This window comes from Asparagus officinalis, chromosome 1 (genome assembly GCF_001876935.1).
Source record: "Asparagus officinalis chromosome 1, Aspof.V1, whole genome shotgun sequence".
Lineage (NCBI taxonomy): Eukaryota > Viridiplantae > Streptophyta > Magnoliopsida > Asparagales > Asparagaceae > Asparagus > Asparagus officinalis.
In genome coordinates, this window is record NC_033794.1 from 67,788,756 (window position 1) to 67,812,971 (window position 24,216).

A 24,216-nucleotide genomic window follows, 5' to 3' on the forward strand; every position below is an offset into this window, starting at 1 on the left:
AATAAAATTTTTAAAAATCATTCTAACAAATTTTCCTCTCGTGTAGGAAAAATACTTTGAGTGTAATGAACCTGGACATATAGCAAAGGATTGTCCCAAAATAAAAGAGAAATATATGAAGTATAAGAAAAAGAAGGCGATGCATGCAAGATGGGAGGAATCTGAACAAAGCGATTCAGATAGTGACGAAGAAGCCGTCAAAATTGCTCTTCATGATCCAAACATATGCTTCATGGCTCATGAAGATGAGGTATAATCCGACTCCGATGATGAATCTTTGTATATGTAATGTGAACTAGGAGCCGCTCTTGAGGAATTAAACTTTGAATTTAAAAAGTTGGCAAAAGAATATTATTCTTTCCAAAAATTGCATGATTCATGTGACTCAAAATTTGAGCAATTATAATCTTCTCTAAATAATGTCATTGCATTAAAGGATGAAATAATTAGAGATCTTGATTTTGAAAATAAACAATTAAGATCTTAAATTAAAAAAATAAAAAATAAAAATGTCATGTTAAAAACCAATCATTCTTCTACTAGTCATAATCATCATCAATTTAGAAGAACATGGTATCATAGATCTCATGCCTCTACCCACAAGAAAGATTTTATTTGCACATATTGTATGAGATATGGTCATACTTCCACACATTGTATGATTAGAGATGATGTTTATGATTATGGATTGATGTGGGTACCTAAGGATGCTAAGAGTACTAACATCCAAGGACCCAAGATTTGGGTACCTAAAGCTTCTACCTCTTGTTTACATGTAGGGAACGTCTCGCACACGACGTAGAGAGTTGTGGTACCTTGATAGTGGTTACTCTCATCACATGACGGGCAATAAGGACTTATTTGTAACCCTATCAAGGATAAAAGGAGGCAATGTATCCTTTGGTGGCGGTGAGAAAGGTAAAATTGCAGGTATTGATAATATTGATAAGATACATTCTCCCGTAATTGAAGATGTTTATTCAGTAAAAGAACTTAATCATCTCTTAAGTATTAGTCACTTAGTGACAAAGGCTATGATGTTATTTTTAAACCGGATAAGTGTATTATAAGTCTAAAAGATAAAGCTATTTTTATTGCCCTTAAAAAGTCTGAAGTATATATTTTTGAGATGAATGAGCTTTTAGATTAAGATGTGAAGTGTCTTGCTGTGGTGGATGAAGATCCTTGGATTTGGCACAAAAGACTTGGATATGCTCACATGAGATTAATCTCAAAGCTAACAAAGAAGAACTTGGTAAGAGGACTACCAAATATAACATACATTAAAGATTCACAATGTGAGGAATGTACCAAAGGTAAACAAATCAAAAACTCTTTTAAATCCATAAATAAGGTATTCACCACTAAACCTTTATAATTGATTCATCTTGATTTATTTGGTCCTATGCGTGTTGCTTCATTAGGAGGAAAGCATTATGTGTTTGTTATTGTTGATGATTTTTCACGCATTACATGGGTTATTTTTCTTACTAATAAAAATAAATATTTTGAAGAATTTTCTCATTTAGTAAAAAGAATTAAAAATAAAAAGAATTTGAAAGTTGTAAAAATTCGAAGTGATCATGGTGGTGAATTTCAAAATAAATTTTTAATAGTTTTTGTGACTATCATGGTATTACATATACATTTTTCGCTCTAAGAACACCACAAAAAATGGTGTAGTTGAAAGGAAAATTCATACCATACAAGAGATGACACGTACTATGATTTATGCTTTTGATTTGCCAAAATATTTTTGAGCGAAAGTTGACAACACTGCCTATATTTTAAATCATGTTTTAATTAGACCTATTTTCAAGAAAATACCTTATGAACTTTATTTTGGCAAAACTCCAAATTTTAGCTATTTCCGGATTTTTAGCTGCAAATGTTTTATTTTGAACACAAAAGATCACCATAACAAATTTGATTTAAAGATTTTTGTTGGTGTGTTTTTAGGATATGCATCAATGAGTAAGGCTTATAGAGTTTTCAACAAACGAACACTCGTTGTTGAAGAATCTATAAACATTACTTTTGATTGAAACTAATGATGGTTTGCTAGATAGTGTGTCTAGGGATGATGGTGATGTTGAGGGAGGATTGAAACTCATGCAAATAAATAACAAACCCTCAACGGATGTACCAAAAGATGGAGAATGGAACCTTGAACAAAGTCAAGAGGAACTCTCCAAGGCATGGATATTTGCACCAGATCATCCCAAGAAGCAAATTATAGGGAGCCCATCAAAAGGAGTTTTAACTTGCTCAAAGGCTATAAGCGAGTGTGGTAATATAGCTTTCTTATCCCAAATTGAACCTAAACGTGTTGATGAGGCATTGAATGATGAATTTTAGGTTTTAGCTATGCATAATAAATTAAACAATTTTCAAAAAAATAATGTTTGGAAACTTGTTCCTAGACCTAAAGATTTTCATATTAATGGAACAAAATGGATTTTTAGAAATAAACTTGATAAATTTGGCATAGTGACTAAAAATAAAAATTTGTTTAGTTATCCAAGGATACAATCAAGAGGAGGGCATCAATTATGATGAAACTTTTGCACCGGATGCAAGATTAGAGTCAATTAGAATGTTTTTAGCCTTTGCTAGCTTATTATTTTTAAATTTTTTCAAATGGATGTTAAAAGTGCTTTTTTGAATGGATTTATTGAAGAAGATGTGTATGTTGAGCAACCCTCCGGTTTTATTGATCCACTATTTCCTAATCATGTTTATCGGGTACAAAAAGATTTGTATGAGTTAAAACAAGCTCCTAAAGCTTGGTATGCACGCCTCTCAAGTTTTCTTATTGATAATGGTTTTTCAAAGGAAAAATTGATAATACTCTATTTATTAGAAAAAGGAAAAATAATTTTATTTTGGTTCAATTTATGTTGATGGTATTATTTTTGGTGCCACTAATGAATCTTTGTGCAAGGAATTTTCTAAAGTTATGCAAGAACAATTTGAGATGAGCATGATCGGAGAGCTTATATTTTTTTCTGGTCTCCAAGTTAAACAAACTAATGATGGGATATTCGTGTCACAAAGCAAATATACGAGAGAGTTGGTCAATAAATTCGGAATGAAGAACTCCAAACATGCACCAACCCCTATGAGCATCACCATTAAGTTGGACTTGGATGAGAGTGGTGAGAAGGTAGACCAAAAGCTTTATCGATGTATGATAGGTAGTTTACTTTATCTCACCGCTAGTAGGCCGGATATTATGTTTAGTGTTTGTGCATGTGCACGTTTTCAAGCTTCTCCTAGAAAATCTCATCTAAATTTAGTTAAAAGAATTATTAAATATATAAATGGCACTATAGAACTTGATTTATTTTACCCTAAGAACACTTCTTTTGATCTTTGTGGTTATTGTGATGCCGATTTTGTCGGATATAAGGTAGACCGCAAGAGTACGAGTAGAACATGTCAATTTTTGGGTAACTCACTTGTTTCTTGGTCATCTAAAAAATAAAATTGTGTTACCTTGTCCACTACGGAAGCAGAGTACATTACCGCCGGCTTGTGTTGTGCATAACTTTTATGGATAAAACGAAATTTAGTTGATTTTGATTTACACTTTCATGATACAAATATATTTTGTGATAACACTAGTGCAATTAATATTTTAAAAAAAACTCTGTTTTGCATTCTAGAACCAAACATATAGATGTACGACATCACTTCTTACGTGATCATGTAGAAAGGAAAGATGTTTCTCTTGTTTACATTAACACAAAATCATAATTAGCGGACTTCTTTACCAAACCCCTTAGTGAAGAAGATTTTTATCGTATAAGAAATGAATTGAGCATGTGCATTCTTTGAATACTTGTTTTGATGCCTTTTGCTTGCTTTTGTTTTTAAGCTATAAATTTCATATCTACATATATTATGATATACATAGTCAAAACATGTTTAAACACACAAGGATACTTAGAGGAGTAGTTGGAAGAGACCGGGGTCAATTTCAAGAGGAGTGGGTTGGTAGTAATGTCTAGGGAGAGGTTGTAAATCCAAACACTTGCGGAATGTGACACGGGTAGGCCAACACTTAAAGGAATATCTTGTGGGTTTTAACACATGTATATTATCTTGTTTACCCCATTTTGATGTTGACAAAGGGGAGAGAAATCTCCAAAAATGTGCACATAGATAGCAGGAGAGTCTTATAAAATTTTATTTTATTCATGCTCTTGAATAATGGTAGTTTACCATCATAAAAAAGGGGGAGATTGTTAGTTCTCTTATTTTGATGATAATTTACAAATACCATTATTGGTACTAATTGCTTGATTGAGTAATATTGTGTAGATTGTATTTTGCCAAGCAAGATAGTGCCAACAATTGGAGGATTGGACAGAATATGAGCTACAACGATGATTTCCAAGGAGGCGGAGACATATTGATGAAGACAAACTTTCAAGAGCACAGTATAAAAGAGAAGCTTCATCAACATATGAGCAAATATCAAGACCGAAGAATTGTATTCATATATGTGAGATATTTACATTTTTATTTCTCTCTAGAGCTTAATGTATGCAAGTTATTAAGTAGATAACATTTGAAGCTAATGGGGTTCACACACACATTCATAAAAATATGTTTTTGACTATTTTTGAAAAATGAGTAGTTTTTACAATTGGGAAATGATTTTTCAAAAATTCTTTTTCTAACATGTTCAAAATCATGTTTATAAGTATTTCCCAAAGTTTCATATTTTATGGATTTTTTCTATTTTTAAAGGCACTCAAATTTTTAATTTCATACATGCACACTGCCTATGCACGTTTATAAGTCGACTCATAGCTGTAATAAGTTGACTTATGAACTGTGCTGGAAAATGTAGAAAACGTCTGCTCAGTCGACTCATAATCCATTAAGTCGACTTATGCAAGATGAGTTAACTTATGACTTCATCAAGTCGACCCATATCAGTTGTATAGCCTGTAACGGCTAGTTCATAAGTCGACTCATGCATAGTACAAGTCGACTTACAAACACTGTTAACGGCTAGTTTTTGTTTGAGCGGAAAATCCGGGATTTTATGATTTGTTTGGGATTTCGGCTATTGTTTGGGCCTTCTATATATACCCCTTGACCCTCTTCACTTCAATAATTAAGCAAACAAAGAAAAATCCCTAAGTTTTGTTTCTAAGTGTTCTTGAGCTCAAACTTTCATTCTCAATTGTTTCAAAGTTTTAAAAATCCCTAAGTTTTGTTTCTAAGTGTTCTTGAGCTCAAACTTTCATTCTCAATTGTTTCAAAGTTTTCGGTTTCTCAATTCCACATCTCACAAACTTCTTGAGCTCAAACTTTCATTCTCAATTGTTTCAAAGTTTTCGGTTTCTCAATTCCACATCTCACAAACTCCTAAGCTTGAATTATTTATCTCTTGATCCTTGTTATAGGATTGTTGTGAGAGATTTTCTTTTATTTTCATCTTGTGATTGTGTTGTGAGATTGATCTCGAGGAGATCGTTGTAAGGATTGTAAGATCTCATGAGGAGATCGTTGTGAAGAAGTTCCGGCTTCCAAACTAGGTGTGATAGTGAAGTTACCATCAGGAGAGGTGGTCGGGGGCGTAGGTCGGAGGACCGACCTCGTAAACATATCGCCGTGTTATCTTGGATAACTATTCTCTAACATTCGTCCTTATTTATTGCCTTAGCATTTAATTTGTGTCTTGTGTTGCATTGAATTTTATTTATTGCACATTTATTGTTTTATTACCCTATTCACCCCTCTAGGGTCATTTCACTTTGGAGGTAAGAAACTTAAACCATAATATTTATTCTAATATTTTCCTGATTTTTCTTCTAGATTGATACATTTTTGAATTAGACTTCACTTTAATTCTTTATGTAAGTTTTCTCTAAAAAAATTATTTAATCTTTGGTAGGAATTAGATTTTGATTTCTACATCTAATATTCAGTAGCATTTAATAGTTTATGAATTTCAATAAAATAAAGTGTAAAAGACTTATTTCTTCGTCAACAGATCATAGGTGAAATTGAATTTGGACATAACATTTACACTTGAGTAAAAACCAAACAAACCGATCCGAACCGAACCGACTTAAATGGGTTTGCTTCGGTTTTGAATGAACCGAACCGACCTAGCCATTGCACAGCCCTACTCCTCCTTTCTTCCCTCGCTCATTCAACTTCTTAGAAACCCTAATTTAAAAAAAAAAGAAAAAAAAAGAAAAAGCAAGCCAGCCATGGGAGACAGCCAGTACTCTTTCTCTCTCACCACATTCAGGTTCGATTTCTTCTCCCTTCAGCTCTCACTTTTGCTCTTATCTCAGAGTTGTAACCCTAGTTCTCGTCGTCGTCTTCTCCTTGGATCTCATCGCCGTCGGCAGCCCATCGGGAAAGCTCGTCCAGATCGAGCACGCGCTCACCGCCGTTGGATCCGGGCAAACTTCTCTTGGAATCAAAGGTACGTGGACCGATGAATTCGTTTCCAGTAAATTGTATGGATCTAAGGATCATTGTGCAAGTGTGCCCAATTTTGATCTCAATGCGAAACATTAAAGTTTAATAGATTTTTTTCGAATAAGTATGGAGTATTTTTTGATTAAATTAGCCGCATTTTGGAGCATCTATTCATCATAATTACCTTGCCAAGCTAGTTATGGTCCCATCATAGCTTAAATTAATTAAAATGCACTGGTTTGTTAAGGTGCACATCTGCAGTCTTTGAGAAGGACTAACTTTGTTGCTGGCGTAAGTATCATTATCACTGCTGAACGCCATCCACACTCTCATCTGCTCTGCTTGAATCAAAGCATTTTCTATTAGAGCAGTTAGTGTATCGGAAAAGTTAGAGAAGTTTGTTTTAGTTTCATTTAGCAAGTTATGTAATTGTACCCCATTTGCTTTCCTATAGATGATATCTGCTTATCCCTCTCTGGGGTTTCCCAACATAACAGGGTGTCACGTCAAGGTTCCGAAACCTAGATGTCTTCTCTTCTTAATCCTAAAACTCAATGCTGTGGAGGAGAGTCATTGGCTCAAGTGCCATTTCTATGACTTCCCTTGGGGGGCTTAAGCAAAGACTAGGGAAAGAAGAGAGAGAAAACTTGACCCGGCTGGCATATTCATAGATCCTCACTAGCTTTTGGAAACTCCATTCTTTAGCTCATTAGACTATCCGATCTTCCATATAGCAAAGTCTGCAAGAGTTGTCTTGTTTCCATCAATAACGACCTGTGTTGACACCTTCGTAGTTGTCATTTAATTCTCGCTGAAACAGGTAAAGATAGTTACTAAAGTCCTAATCAGAGAAGTAAACATCTTCTTTGGCATTATACACATTTATTATCAGTAATCTTAATATCATGTCTCTGATCTAGTCCATGTGTTCAGACATGCAAAGTTCATGTGTGAAAGGCACCTTTGAAGGAAAATTGAAGTGACATAAGCATGAGCATTGTAAAGGACCAAAGGTTGCTGAAAACATAGTGTGTAACATTGTAGGCATGCATCCCCGCCTTTCCTTCCTCTTTGGGCTCAATGCACATCTTTTTTCTTGGTCATTGAGCTGATGATGTTGATCACCACCACCTTCAAGTTCTTCCTCTCAAACTTCAGCCCTTAACCTAATTTCACTGCCTCACCCTCCCACTTTCTCCAAAACACATCCTTCAAGAAAAGAAAAGAAAAGCTCTTGATAACCCGATCTTACCTCTGATCTGCTACCATGCATCAAAACGAAAATTCACTGATCAAAATCCTACGTATGATCTGACTGCAGATCAATTTCTCTATTTACTACAAACTACAACTAATTTACTTTTAAACCTGTTGCCACCTTGTAAATCTATGTGCATTCTTGGATAGAAGGAAAAAAGCAAAATTGAAATTAGCAACTTCTGCCCTGTTAGAAGCAAAATTGAAATTAACTACCACCCTGTTTGTTTGTTCTAATATGGTTTTAAGACTGATAGTGTTGTTGATAAAGGAGTATCTAAGAAAAGCTAAATTAGGACTTTGATAAAAGAGTATCCTGGGCTTTCTCGTACTGTGCAACTGATTAGGAGTCCATTTATTAGTTATGTGATGCTTTGATGATGATGCATAATAATTAAGTTATAAAATCAGATTATAATTGATTAACTTCAGCTGGATAATGGAATTCTGATACAATTATTCTACTATATAGCCAGTAGAAAATGTATGTTTAAATGATGAAGTCTATTTTAATTAATATCTAAAATTCCTACTAGAAGTTGTAGTAAATTTCTGGACTGAATATATTTTGCAAACAGTTTATGCTTGTGATACGTTCACAGGTAAAATATTTAAGTATTAATTCTAGAGTAGATAAACCGAATATTCATTTTTATGGCAGATAAACATATGTTGCGAATTAACATGTCTACTGTTGAAACTTTGTGTAAATCTTGGAGAGTTGCCTGGGAACTTGTTTCTTGTCGCAATATGACACTTGCATATGTGTCCACAAATCATCTCTAAATGAGAGTTTGAAAGCTTCCTGTTCTTCCACTGTTTGAGATTAATGCTGTATGTTACTCTTACATGTTTGATACATATTATTTGGTTTTTTTTTCCTGAGGAACCACCATCAAAATAGGGTCATTCTATAGAAACCAAATTTGATTTTCAATTTATACGTGAACTACCTTTGATGAGTTTTTGTTGCAATCAATCACCTGGGCCCACTTTTTAGTTGATTTTTTGGGTAATTGATCCCACATAAACTTCACTAAGGACCATCTCTCTAATATACTTGGTATTTGACAATTAATTATGATGGCAAAAAAAAAAAACATGTTTTAAAAGTTAGTTCAAGTGGTTTATTGCAATAATATACTATTTAAAGGTGATTTACATATAAATTGAAAATTGAAGGTGGTTTCTATAGAAGGACACTATTTGAAGGTGGTTTTTAGGGGAAACCCCCCATATTATTGTAGGTGAGTAATTACTGCAGGTCCTTAATTGAACTTTTATTATGTATTGTATTGTCCGAGATACTTATTTCTTCTATGAGAATTTTGATTGGCACTGTGTGCTAGTTATGTAGTCAGTAAAGAAGTGAAATTCGATTTGTTTGTTAAAGTAATGTGTTAATTGCGTGGTTCCATCCTACATAATTTGCCATTTGGAGTGAAAGGATCTTGCACTGGATTATTTCCTAGTGACATAGCTAGCAACCATGTGGCTAAAGTAATTAACTTGATTAGCTGTTGGCCATCATGAAATACTTTTCATTAATATGTCAGTGTTATTTTGTGTAAAAAGTTACTAATGTTGAGTATCTTTTTTGGATGATCATATTTTCTTTTTTCGGACAGCTGCTAACGGTGTTGTCATTGCAACTGAGAAGAAATTGCCTTCCATTTTAGTTGATGAGACATCTGTAAGCTCAGATATTACTGTTTACTGTTCTTGCTATTATATGTATTTAAATATGTAATAGAAACTAACTGCACGCCGTATGATGGCAATGTATTGTTCTTGATTTTTATTTTATACTTCTCATTACTCATAAGTAAGAGGGTGAGCCTTGGCGCAACGTTGAGGTTGTTGCCTTGTGACCTAGAGGTCATGGGTTCAAATCCTAGAAACAGCCTCTTCGAATACGGGGTTAAGGCTATGTACATCTGACCCTCCCCAGATCCCACAATGGTGGGAGCCTCGTGCACTGGGCTACCCTTTTTAGTACTCATAAGAAGTTTCAATTTTTGTAAGAATTACATTTTATTTGTTATGCTTAATTGAGCTGATTTTGATGAGGTCACATTTTAAAGAATCTGTATTAGGCCTAATGCTAGTCTATATTTAATAGGATTATATTAGTTGTTTATCTGGAATCATCAGCATTCTTCTTTGCTGTCTGAGACACTGATGAAAAAGTTGTTTTCTTATATTTGTTCTCTTTTTTTTTGTTATTAGTAAGTAATATTAGTTACAGCTCTTAGGGTTGCTGCTTCAGGTTTTGTACAACAGTCATGCTCTTGGAAAGTTGGATATCTTGATTTCTATTTGACTGCATCGTTTAACCTGGTTTCCTTGGATCTTCTCTTCTAATTTCCATTTCTAATGAAATATTATATGTTTTCTTCCCCCCACTTAGCTAACTGATTAATCGTGTATTTGTGTTAGACTAATATAGTGCACGTGCGTTGCACGTGAATATAATTGTTCCTTATTCTGAATTTTTTTGACAAAATCATGAAGTGATTCGAAGAGGAAAAAGAGTTAAGAAGACGAATCATGAGTAAATATGTGATTCATGAAGCCAAAATATGACAGGAAATACATAGAAATTATAAAAAGCAACTTCATATAGAGTAAAGCACCATTCATTAAGGAAAGAAAATGTGATGCTATAAAGAAAATGAGAAATGGAAGACTTATGTACTCACAAGATGTTGCATCACATAGAAGAGAAAACATAGCATTATGTGGAAAACATATCCAGTAGGTTGTGTCATTTTCGGACACTCTTCAACAACCTTTTCTGGATCACCAGCCGACATAGAACCAAGATCAATAATTTTTTTCAGGAGGCGGCTTTGATTAGCCCTTAGTGCTTCTTGCAATTTCAGTATCTTATAGAGTACATTTTTAATTTCAACACATTTATTGGACTGTGTTGTAAATATTTTGGATTTAAAGGAACTGTTTTGTAATTTTTTGGATTTAGTGGGAAGCTTCAGCAATTATAGGAATTGTTGGGGACTATGTTGCAATTACAAATTATCACCAACAAAAACATCAAAAAATACCATATATGAGTCACTGAATTAAGAATTTGTTCAGAAGTAGTTTATAACCGTGATTATTTGCATCTATTACTCAATTATTTCTTTGATTTAGAAGATAAAACAAACTTTTGAGGCATTTTATTAATTCTTTCAATGTTCATGCCTTTACATAAATAAAGATTAACATCTGTTCACTTACAAAATGATACATATATCACTCATTGATAGTGACATGCTATTTTGCCCTCTTTCTTCTTTCTTCCTCTTCCTTTTCTTCTCAAAAGTTGCTTCTCTTTTTCTTTGTTCGCAAAGTTACAATGGTTGGCAACGCACCAGAGGATCTCATCTCATTATGATGTTTTTTTTTCCTTTTTTTCTTTTTTTCTTTTTAGCGTATTTGCATGTTGAATAAGCTAAAATATATGAGGGGGAAAACATATTACAATTAGGATATTACTTATACCAAAAGAAGCACGAGAACAATAATCGCTTAAACATAAGTGGTGGGAGGCGGCAACATTGTAGGTGCCGGCGCAGGCAGGGTCGAGTTCAGTGTCAAAAGTGCTGAGAGCCACATGTAGCGGTGCTTCTTGTAGATCTGTGTGCTCCAGCGGCTGTTGGGCAGGGGGACATTAGTCCTATCTGAGTTTGGAAGAGGTGTACGATACATGCTAGTGATGTCCATTCTTCTTCTTCTTCTTAGCGGTGTTTCTTGTAGATCTGTGTGCTCCAACGGCTGTTGGGCAGGGGGACATTAATCCTATCTGAGTTTGGAAGAGGTGTAGGATACATGCTAGTGAGGTGCGGTTTCTTCTTCTTCTTCTTCTTTAGGTGTCTTATGGATGAAAACAATGGAGAATGGAGATTTATAAAGGAACTTCTGTTTAGGTGGCTTATGGATGAAAACAATGGAGAATGGAGATTTATAAAGGAACTTCTGTTTAGGTGGCTTATGGATGAAAACAATGGAGAATGGAGATTTATAAAGGAAGGATAGAAGGGATGTTACATTTAGGACGGAGAAAGGGTGCCTTAGTTTAGGATTAAAGGGGATCAGTAAATAGGTTTAGTGGGTGAATGGTTTAACTAGCGGTTATGAAAGAAATTAAATGGGTAAATAAGTGCTATTAAATTATGTATATATTATGTGTGTGTATGTATGTGTGCATGCATGCAAGTGTTTTACATCAAGAAGACAAAAATTACATGAATGCCCATAATAATATAAATGACATTTTCATTTACACAGAAATTGGAGGGCATTTTGAGAAGGAATGTTTTAACATTAAACACACTTTTATAATAGTATAGTATTAGATTAGATTAGGTTAGGTTAGATAGCATGTAGAAACGTCACTCTTTTCAGAATGAACAGAATTTCATCAAGTAATTTTTGTTGCAGGTGCAAAAAATCCAGCTGATGACAACAGATATTGGAGTAGTTTACAGGTATTTTTCTATGCAATTTGCTACTATTTAGACACTGGAATCAGATTCATCAATAACACGTAGCTGCTAAAATATATGACATACATGAACATCAATTTGTCTATTTGACGTAGATTTATGTCTTCTAAATCCTGGTCAATCATGAGTGATTGTTTTGCTTCATTATAAAGAGGGTTCACTTGTATCATGTTGGCTGTTTCTGCATTTGGTTTTGAAAATGTGTAATACATTATTATGTAATTAACTGTTGAAACTCATGAACTTCCTCTTACAGTAAATGGATCTCTTGATCAAAATGTAATGCTTTGGAGTACCACTATGAGAAAACTGTGCAGAATGTTTTGATTAAAATTACAACTGACTAGCAATCGCAACCCAATGTCAGCAATCTCCTGCCAAAATCTAGGCAAAGTAAGTCACGAACAAGAGTTATGATTACTGTTACTGTATAACATTTATGACTGGTTAGCGGGTAGAAAAGCTGTGCCATGTGTTGTGCGGTTTAAATCATGCAATGAGGAGAACCCTTCAAAATTCTGTGGGACAGTCGGATAAAAGTGTGAATATGCAAAATTTGCTATGAGGAATTGAAACAATCTTTGAATCAGGACAAAAAAACGCTGGGCTTATTGGCTGTTTTGCATTACAGGTTTCACACTTCAGTTGCTAATACGTTTGATATTAAATTAACACTTGAGATATGAGTACTAAGCTTTGTTATAATTTGGGTTTGTGATTTACTTGTTTCACTTTTTTCCTTGTGGTTTACCACTTTCCATTTTCACCCACTATTTTTCATTGTTGTTTTTGCTTGCAGTGGAATGGGACCAGATTCTCGTGTTTTAGTTAGGAAAAGCAGAAGGCAAGCTCAGCAGTACTATAGACTTTATAAAGTAAGTTCACATCTCCGGATTGTCCAGTTCTTGTTTTCATGTTATAAATTTATAATCCATTTTTAATATCTTAAACTCGAGTCACCTTTCCTGCTTAATTTTCTTTTACCTGTTAATTAGTATATGATGCCCGATTCAATGTAAATGCATGGTAGCTAGTGAAGTGCCTCCTTTGGACTACTGATGAAAGGGGTCTCAGAATGTTTTGGTGCATTCCAAGAATCTAGTATAAAGAGTACTTGTAATCAAACTTTTTGGTATGAACAAGCTCCTCGAAATTCCCTCTTTCACAGAGGCATTGCTACAATATGTACTGTTTAGTTGTTCAATTTCATCAAATAGCTCTTCTTTGTAACGGTAGTGGAAGGGGCAGAGTGGGCTAAGGGAATATCAACCGTGGGATGTCAACAGCCTCGAAATGTTTGATCAATTTTCTCTGTAGTAAGGAAATGGCTAGGTAGGACAAATATATCCATGTTTCTAATAATGTTTCTAATGTTTTGCACTTGCATATGAAGTTTTCTAGGCTTCTGCTCAACAATGCCGGCATACCTTGACTATGTCATGACCCATACCTTTGAAGTATGTTATCCTTTTGTAGTGATTTGGTTTTAGTTACTTCCTACATGTTCATGCCAGCTATAAAAGAAGGAAGAGGAGGGGGGGGGGGGGGGGGTTTCCTGTTGTATTCAAGATAACCCAGAAAGCTTCTATTTTGGTTGTATGTGTCATTGCCTTAAACATGTTATCCCTTTGACAGCTCATTTCTCCAGATTATTTCTGTTAAATATTTTCCTACCCATATGCAGTCGATGTACAATAATGACCTTCACAAGAGCGTGCCATTTCCCGTCCAGCATTCATTGTTTAGTTATTCTCTTTCTAATGCAATTATCCAGTTTGAGCCCTCTCCTAGCTACATCCTTCTTTGGTCACTGTGATTACTAAATTAAAGTTACCATTTATTATCTTGCTGTCTTTAGATTGTTTGTTTGAGGTCAGTAGGAACTATAATCTTGTCTTCACGCTTCCTGGATTGTTGGTTAACCTATTTTCTTCTGTGATTGGTGTTTTTGCTACGTTTTCTGTTACTGGAACTATCGGTTAACATTGTTCTCATCCTTATGAAATTTTATTTTGTTCAGATCCGATGCATAGTATTTTACGACTTTATTGTGTAGAAATATGATTGCCAAAGAGCCAAGTTTCTGGAGTTGTGTGGTAGAATTGGAAGAGATGATATTATTTGCAACTACTGTTCCATCTTATTACCACCCCTTGACAACTATTCTTTCACAAAATATATCATGTTTCTTTATACGCATAGAAACTGCACTTCTGTGGCATTTAATCATCACACTTGGACCCTGATATTTATGATGTTCATTGCTTCTCATGCATGGTTTACACTTCTAACTCTGAGCTGTATACTGTTGGAATTTTCAAATGTGTAGGCTTCATTAAGTACGCATCTCGTTGGAGATACGTTGCCCTCTGAAAATCTGATTGTTATCATTGTCACCTGAATGCAGGAACCAATTCCTGTAACACAACTTGTAAGGGAAACTGCAGCTGTTATGCAGGAGTTCACTCAGTCTGGGTATGGTTATCATCATCTTTTCATTAATAAAGGATCTTAAATGCAATCTGTTAAGCAAACTTGACCTCGTGCGACATGATGTTTTACCAATATTATCAATTTATCATAATCCTTGTCCGCATCTTAAGTATTCTACAAACATGGTGTCCGACTTAGAGAAGGATAAACATGATGAAATAGTTACACAACTTCTTTCACTGTCTGTTAAGTGTTAACCTGATGCTATCCTAAAATCCTCAATAGTTTGGTGCCAAGTTCCTAGTTGTGACAAAGAGAGGGTCATACCTGTTTTATGATGGCATAACATGAACCTACTTTTCTGCAGTGCAGTTTAAGCCCATATAACCTTGGAGCAACCTTGCAATTGTCTGACATGAATAAGTTTGGAGGCTATAAAAATGATATTTATCTGCTATAGGAAATTGCGGCCAATTTTACGCAACAATTTAGACAGAATCAAAGAGAATCACATTCCTTTCTCCAGTAAGCAATGCAAACTCATAACTTATACATTGCAAATACAAAATAATGGGGTTCTGAGACCGGCCATTCTTCATAAAGTATATCAGTCTAACCAAGTCAGTTTTCTAGGTGAAGTATGTTGGTTGCATAGATTGTGTAAGGCTAAGTTGCATGGAAACGGGTACTGTTGTGGGTGCGGGCACAGGTACGGGTACGGGTACAACATGCTTCAAATTTGTAAATGTAGGGTACAGGGAAACAACTACATATACATATTGAAGTAAATAATTCACATAAGATTTATTGTTTTTTCAATTTATGTGTTATCACAATTAAAATTCCTATCACATTTTTGAGTTTCTTTTATTATGTTGATTGTTATAAATTGGAAATCACTCATCTTTGAACTAGACGCTCAAATGATTTATAGTTTGAACTTGGATCGGTTGAAATGAACCCGAACCATGTCTAACGAGTTCCTAGTATGGATGTGTAGGATATACATCCAAGAAGTGTGTAACAAGTGTTTTAAATTGAAACACATAGCATATAATTGAGTTCATGAAGTGTGAATAAATGTACGTATATACCCAAGGAGTGTCCATGAAGTTTGGGTATGGGTACGTGTTGGGTATGGGTACGGCTTCATCATAGAAGTACCCAGGTAACATTGGTGTAAGGTATAGCTATTCCAACACTATTATAGAAGTGTCAAAGTCGTAACAATCCAAATTCGATGTGTTCGACACTGGAAATGCGCTGTATAGAGTTGATTTAGAGATATATATTACTAAAAATGATGTTGGTTGACTTGGACACACATTTGAAAAGATTTTGTTAGTTTGCTATACTTCACTATATAAGTTGGATAGTGACTTGTTCCGATTGATTATAAAAGTGAATTAAAGCTACTTGAAAAAGGTTTTGCTAACTCTACTTGTTGAGACATATTAGTCAATATCTGCTAAAGGTTACTGGTCGCTTTTGTCTTTAATGATATTTAACTACTACGACTTTCATATTCGATAATTTTAATTTGTGATAGTATGTCCGCTTGCTTGCAAAGTTTCCCTTCGATTACTTACTTATGAGAACATAAAGTCTAATGATATTTGCAGCCTTGCAGGAATTGTCATTATGAATCTTCCTGTTTCATTTTGCCATCAGCAATTTTAATCTTCTCCCGAACATTCTTTATTTTAGACAATCTCTAGAATCTTGTTTGGTCTCAAGCTCAACTTATTTATACTATTCTTGTTTGAATAATGTTTCTAAGTAATGCCTTACAGGACAAATGGCCATGCCTTAATTTCCTCTTGGTTTCTTATTTGGACCCAATTCCTAATGTTTTTTCTGAATGGATTGCCTATTTCAGTGGAGTAAGGCCTTTTGGAGTTTCTTTGCTGATAGCTGGGTATGATGATAATGGTCCACAATTATTTCAGGTATAGCACACTGCCTTTTTCTGTTTCATGACATCTAAGAGTCATTGACATAGTCTGAGACAAATATCAGTTCCCCCCCTTTGTTTCTGGTCGTTCCCTTGCATATTCTTCAGCATTTAAGAACTGCAACTGTACTATAACCAGTCCAGTTTCTCAATAGACATTTTTGTATTATTCTACTAAATGCCTACAGGCATCGATCTTCACATTTATTTTATTTAAATTCCATTTTCTGTTGTGACAAATATATGTTGATAATTGTACTTTGATAACCAATTGGCTCCAGTACTTTTCTCTTATTTGACTGTTTGCCTATATGTTAGATTTTGAAGCTACAAAATGAACCACCATCTCTAACTTATGTTTTTATAGGTTGACCCATCTGGTTCTTACTTCTCTTGGAAAGCTTCGGCCATGGGGAAAAATGTCTCTAATGCAAAGACATTTCTTGAGAAGAGGTAATAAAAAAGTCTCAGATGTTTTCTAATTTTTTGATCTCTTAAAGTCAGCTAAAAAGTTTTTCACATGTCTTTTTTCCAAACCTTGTGGATTTATAATATTGTTTGTCTATGTAGTCAAGTTTGGCTTCTGTTGATCCATTGGAATCGTTCCAGTACTTAATACAAAGTTGTGATTTTGGAGTAGTCTGTTTGTGTTGGGCAAGCGCTTTACATGTGAAGGTTGATGTTTGGGTTTAAATAAATAGTTATGGCTTGTAGAAAAAGCAAATTGATGGCTGGAAAAAAAAGAGGGAGAGATTTAGAAAAAGAGTGAGGATTGTGCTCCTAGACGGACATAGAGTGTCAGATAAGGCAATTGTTCAATATCTAGATAAGGGAACGCAGCTTTACACGTATTCAGTACAATTCATCAAAATATGTACATATTTAACTGATATTATAACTAGTGTATTTATTGCTATTCATATACGAAGAACCTAGTTCTAGTAAAATGATCTGTAATTAATTTTGTCAAAAGGAGCACAATTTAGTCCATCTCATACATATTTTTTGAAGTAAATTGCAATTCAAAAGATTCTAAGTTTCGACAATGGATGGTCATATTACGTTTAGATGTGTGGAACAAACCAATTTTTTTTTATTGAAGTCTCATATATGTTATAATTTCTATTTAACATTTTTTCTCTTCTTGACTTAGGATTAGATAGAGTCCCTACAGTCAGTATTTCATATTCTTACCTTGTTATCTGCAAAACAAAGTTAATCAAACTACTTATACATCGCAAATGCAATTTCTAATTGATTATATGGTTTTATTTTGAGAAGTGGTTGTTCAACTTAGAAAACATCAAATCTGAGTTTCTGGCTAGTTAGATGTCAGGTACACAGGGTTTGTGCCTGCCCAGGCACCTCAAGTGCACCTGTCTCAATGTTTATATTGCACCAGACTACCAGTTGTATTACATATTTAATTAGTTGGGCAAATCAGATCATTTAATTGTCTTGAGCATGTCGGTAATGCCCTATTGTTCTTCAATTTGCTACATGAATTTTCTATGGCATTACTTGCCTTGGGTTGATCATTACCTTTTTTGGTACTAGTATAACCAAGCACATCTTTCAGTATGCTGATGAAATGTTCAATTGTATCTAAAGTTATTTTACTTGTCGTCCATTCTGCTGTTGACCCCTATTTTGTAATATGCATTCTGAAGGACAAAGATTTCCATGTTTGATAATGAAAAATGACAATCCTTCTACTTGTAGATACACTGATGATATGGAGCTTGATGATGCAGTCCACACTGCAATATTGACTTTAAAAGAAGGGTACTTATCTGCTTCCTTGAATTACTTGGTGTTTGTGCTGTAACACCACTAAATTTATGTTGCAATTATTTAGGTTTGAAGGGCAAATTTCAGCCAAGAACATTGAAATTGGAATCATTGGTGCTGATAGGAAATTCAGGTTTGGTCTATTGTCTTTTTCTTCACTCAGGATGGATATACTGTTTAGAGTTATACTGATCTGCTGCATCTTGTTAAACCTCCAAATAAAGTTTGCAAGGTCTTCCTCTCCTCGTACCTTACAGGATTTATGCAAGGGTTGTCTTTAGTTCTTGCAGGATTGTTGTCCCATGCTTGAGCCGTTACGATACAAAATAGGTGCTCGTGAGCACTTTTTGATCCAAATCTTTAAATTTGAAAAGTTCTACAAAAGTTGTAGATCTTGATCAGTATGTGTGCCCTAGAGCATTCAACCTAGATTTGACATGAAAATTTTTATTCAACGCTCCGCTTAGTCTGGTCATAACTATTTTTACACCTGGTTAGCCACTTGAATTATTGTTGTATCAATAAATAGAAAACTGTTTCTGACCCAACTTTTTGAGTCTGAAAAATGGTATGGACAAAAGTTGATCTTTAATTGATCTTTAACACAACATTCGATGTAGATGTAGATCGGAAGTTTGAAAATTTTAAATGGACATTGTATATTAGCTGCAACAATCTGGACCTGTGTTGCTGCTAGAAGGCAATTTTTTTGGGCACCGCATAACCTCTGGGGAGGTATTGGTCGTTGAGGATAATTTGGGCTGTTTTTGTAGAGCTCCTTGGTGGACCAAGAATTTGGAGGCATGTAGCCCTTGGGGCAGCACGTCCATTAACCAATATCTTACAAGTTCAGGGTCTCCTTACCTTCTATAAACTATATATTGAATTAGTCCTTTGACTTTCATGAATCTATCCGATTTACAAACCATATATAATCTATCTATAGTTGAACTTGTTTGAATTGTAAAACAGCTCTTTAGAATTCGTGGATGTAGCTTCTGAGAATAGCAGCTGTCACTCCTGCTCAAACAGATGGTGATTTTTTTTTAAACTTGAATAGATTTGTGAAAAGTAGCTTTATCAGTAAATTCGGAAATAATAATAGTTATTTCAATTTCGGTCGGTTTTTAGCGAAGTTTGGAAAACCTGATATTGTTCTAAGTTTTGAATTGCCTTTATAAGTATAGATAATGCAATAAGTCAGCTTAATCACAATTACATACCTGTAGTAATGCAATAAGTCAGCTTAATCACAAACTTCCGAATCATCAGTTCTTTTAACATTTTTCTAGTATAAAATTCTCAAATCAACTTTTGATACTTTATCTTTAGATCTTCTCGTATACTGGTTGTTGGTAGTCACTATTGAACTATGACAGTCATTATTAGCCATCCTATATAGTATATAGTATCAATCAAGAATGATTAGGTTGGATCAACTTGCTTAAACTTCGTATATGATATCATTGTGTAGCCTATACTTGGTTTTTAGGATGTCGGTCCCTAGAACATAATCTAATTGGACATTAGTTGCAATAACTTCGTATATGAACATGGCCCACAATACTGATGATCACCTGAAGAGAATCCTTATGATTTTGTTATGATTAGTTTAATTGTTTTGTTGTGGATATGCTATGACAATAACTTTGTTTTTTTTACTTTACTTGCAAATAAGATATAATTTAGGGTTCTTTGTATCTATACACCTTAAATCATGGTTATTTGCAAAAAATACCCCCAAGTCTTAGTATTTACAAAACTACCCCTCAAATGATCAACTTTATGTAAAAAAATACCCCTAAAATCATCTTGGTGCGCAAATTTTGATTGTTTTGTTGATAAATTTTACATTGCGATTACAAATTAGCTTATCAACGGTGGTGATTTCCAAAATTGATGATTTGAGGGATAGTTCTGCAAATACTGAGATTTGAGGGGTATTTTTGCAAATACGCTTGATGTAAGGGATATATATGCAATAACCCTATACTTTATCATAAACTTTAATTTATTCTACTTTAATTTATTCTTTTTTTATCCATTCTGTAGGGTATTGACACCTGCTGAGATTGATGATTATTTGGCTGAAGTTGAGTAATTGGTCTGCGCACTTCACTGCTTAATTGGGGTACAGTGATTTAAGCTCTCACGACTGAAATGGAAGAATTGAGGACCCGCAATCCATAGAAATATTTATGTTCATCTTGGACTTTTTGGCTTTGGTCTGTATTTGAAGTTATTCTTTGTTCAGTCGGAAGTCCTGATAGCTTGTAGTGTCTTTTATGCTGCAAGTTCTTTTACACCCAGCAGCATTACCATCTAAAAAGGTCGTTAGCTTGTTCCGACACTTGGATTCAAAAAGTTCTAAAAAAAAACATGGTTTCAAAGAAGTGCTCAAAATGAAAATTATTTGCGTCCCAACTTTATGGGAGCCCAGTTATGGACAAGTGAAATGTCTTCAATGATGTTCTTTTATTTCATATATAGGATCTTGAGAAATCAAGTGGAGAATAATCCCCTGATGGTTGTATTTTTGGGCTTAAAAAAGTGCTGCAAAATTCCCATAGTACCCTTAAAGAACACACGCCATGTGATATGCCTTCTTAAACCAAACCTTGTGGCTGGCACGAGTGTTTTAAGGATATTTTGGGAGCTTTGGTCAAAAATTTACTGGAAAATATGTTAATGTAGCTGATCACAATTGGAATCCATTTGAAACGTGGTTTCTATATAAACTGGATAGATTGATGAGTATAACTCAAACATCATTCCTTTGGAACCGCTCCATGTTACGACCTGAGGTTCGGTCTTTTTGCTTTTTGGGAGGAAAAACAAATCCTTTTCTTGTAAGTCTGTAGCTGAAGAAAGCTTAATATATTAGTAAAATCCGTTCATCATTAATCAGTGGATTACCCATCTACACGCGTGTTCGAAACACTAAGCATGACTTCCTTCTAAGTCCAGCAAATGAACTCTAAAACTCTATTAACAGGTACAAATACAGCAGTATCAAGCTGAAGGCCAGATATCTCTTTTTATCAGAAAATTAAATCAAGTAACTATAGAGAAGGTACATATCCACAACTGTAAATAGGCAAGATATGAAAAAGAAATTTAATATATGCTGAGCTTACCTAGAATCACATTTTTCTTTAGGAGCCTTCTTTGCAGCCTCAGCAGCAGCTTTCTCCGCCTCTATTTCTGCAACAATGGCATCGATCTCAGCTTCCTCGAGTTGTTTGAGACCTTCATCTTTTGTCATCGCTGCAATTTCAATGTTCTTCCCCCCACTCTCCACAACCTGTAAAAGATGGTGGATATGTAATGCATCAAAGATTCAAAATCCTACAGTCTGTCAATAAACCACAATAAAGGACAAAAAGGATATGAACCCTCAGTATGCGTGGTAACTAACAGAACTGGATACTATCTCCTAACACACAGTTTACCATAAGTATTTTGGCTAAATTATAGAAAGCTAAACCTTTCTATCTTCTTAAGAAATTACCATAAGTTTTTTGTGGAAAACCGGGATGAACTTTTGTTAAAAGAGGGTAAATTTCAAGGAATTACCATAAACTCCGTGTTTTTTTTTTTAATTTTTACTTCAGAAAACTACTATGCACTTTCATTATGTACTCACTGCTCCAACGCAAAACAAATAAGCTAGTCCCTTGACCACTTATTCCACTTATCCTCCCTCGAATTTTCTCTCTACCACAAACTTTATGTTCTATATAAAGCATGTTTGGCAACCTTGGATTATAATCCACTTGGCTTATATAATCCAGTAATCCACTTGGCAACTTTGACACCATGCAGATGCTATTGCTGTTACGCCTTTCTCCCGTATATTTTATTTTCCTAATGATCAACAAGATATTACGCTAATAGTTATGCTCTTTTTTTTTGAAGTTCTTACAAGTTTCTGTACTTTTTGTTATTGACCAAGTTCAGGTAGTTTATTTAGAATCTACGGAACCTGGTATTATTGCACAAACCCTGCTCATAAAAAACTCATTTTCGCTCTCTTTTTCACATAGGTTCTCCTAAATACTCATTGCAGGAAATGAGCCATGCTCTTTTCCTTGTCAGTCGAGATACTTAGTATCAACAAACAGTTCCTCCATCATCCTCAAAAGCAGACTTCATTTTTCCTTGTCAGTCCAAGATATTTAGTATCAACAAACAGTTCCTCCATTCTCAAAAGCAGACTTCATTCTTGGTTGAAAGACTAGGCTATTTTTAGGTCTTAATTTGCCTGCTTTTGAGTATACATAACATGCATCCTCTTTCATAATTAAGTCATGGAAGTGTTGGAAGTTGTCCTTCCGACCTCATGATACTCACAGCTAGGCTACCAAAATTTGTCTCAAAGGCAGTGGGGAGCTTACCCATAGGACCGGATGTTTACAAAGGAAAAAGAAATTTATCCTATGAGCATGGCTCTCGATCAAGCAACAAACTCTACAAAACAACAATTAATCCAAAGAATAAACTCACTTTCTTTGTCTTTTGCTACCTCTAAGTAGGCTCGCCGCGCTTTATTTTGGCAATTAAAAAAAATAAAATAAAAGAAACCAGTTTCCTAACTACACTTCCATTTCAATCCCTCACTCCTCAACACCATAAGGGTTAACAAAAAAGCTCAATTCTTAGAATCTTCTTCCAGTTCCATCATATGCAAATTCCCATATTTGAAATCAGAACCGGTCATAAATGGCTAATCTCTATCTACAATGTACAACAAAGTAAGGTCCAACAACTTCAGTCGCATCGTCAAACATTACCTATTAAAGGATGAATCGCAGATTCATAATGATATACTCCTGTCCTAGTGGCTAAAAACTGCTTACAACATCTAAACTATTTTTTAGCAATAGATCCCCTGCTGTCCAAAATAACTTATCTCTATGTTATTTGTATTCGTGATACCAGGTGCCACATGGTGTCATTGCATTGTCAAGAATGTGTTGTTGAGGGATCACATAATATTATGTGTGTTGCAAAGAGAGTCCTCCTAAGTATACAACCCCCTTAGTACAAATACCAGAGAGAACTCTGTTTGGGCACTGGAGCGTGCAAGCGCTATCCATCAGGTGCGTGCGGAGTTGACCTCTAACAACTCCTGACAAATGCTTAAATCTACCAAAAACACAGCAAAAACTCTACATTTCCATTAGAATCACCGCCCAATCAAACAGAAACTCCACCAACTACAACAACAAAAGAAAACTGACCTCAAGCAAAGCCCTGATGGCAAGCTTCGCCGTCTCCCTCCCCGCCACCTCCTTATAGTTCTTCTCCAAGAACTCCCTCATCGAATTCGAGTTCCTCCCAGTAGCATTAGCCTTCCACGCCGAGAAAGTCCCCGATGGATCCGTCTGGTACGGCGCGGGCACCCCAGTGTACGGATCAAAGCCCACAATCAACGTCGACAGCCCGAACGGCCGGACCCCACCGCTCTGCGTATACTTCTGTTGCATTCCAGCAATATACCTAGTAATTAACGTACTCGACGGTGACCACCGGATCCTCCACCGTCAGCTTATGGCTCTGGCACTCGATCCTCGCTCGATTGATCAAAACCCTAGCATCGGCCTTGAGACCAGCGCAGGCGAGGGCGATGTGGCCACCAAGGCTGATGATCTTGCGAACCGATCTGGATCGGAAATTGGAGAATGGATCAGAGGAACCCTAACCCTAGGTCCCGGAGGGGAACCCTAGGTCTTCGGTTATTTACCTAGAGTCTTGGAGTTTGGCGGTGGATTTCTTCTCGATGCCGAGGACGACGTTGTCGGTGCTGCGAACGCC

General features: G+C 35.2%; 1 protein-coding gene and 1 pseudogene across 1 annotated transcript; one reads left to right on the forward strand and one right to left on the reverse strand.

Annotated features, from left to right (window-relative positions):
- Positions 6,127-20,849, forward strand: LOC109825607 (proteasome subunit alpha type-2-like). Its single transcript, XM_020392471.1, has 11 exons — positions 6,127-6,277; positions 6,381-6,457; positions 9,339-9,403; positions 12,157-12,203; positions 13,021-13,096; positions 14,629-14,696; positions 16,534-16,603; positions 16,976-17,061; positions 18,331-18,393; positions 18,467-18,532; positions 20,452-20,849. Exons 1-11 carry the CDS (start codon positions 6,237-6,239, stop codon positions 20,498-20,500), a joined length of 708 nt encoding a protein of 235 aa, XP_020248060.1. The 5' UTR covers positions 6,127-6,236; the 3' UTR covers positions 20,501-20,849.
- LOC109835453 lies at positions 21,462-24,210 on the reverse strand (annotated as a pseudogene).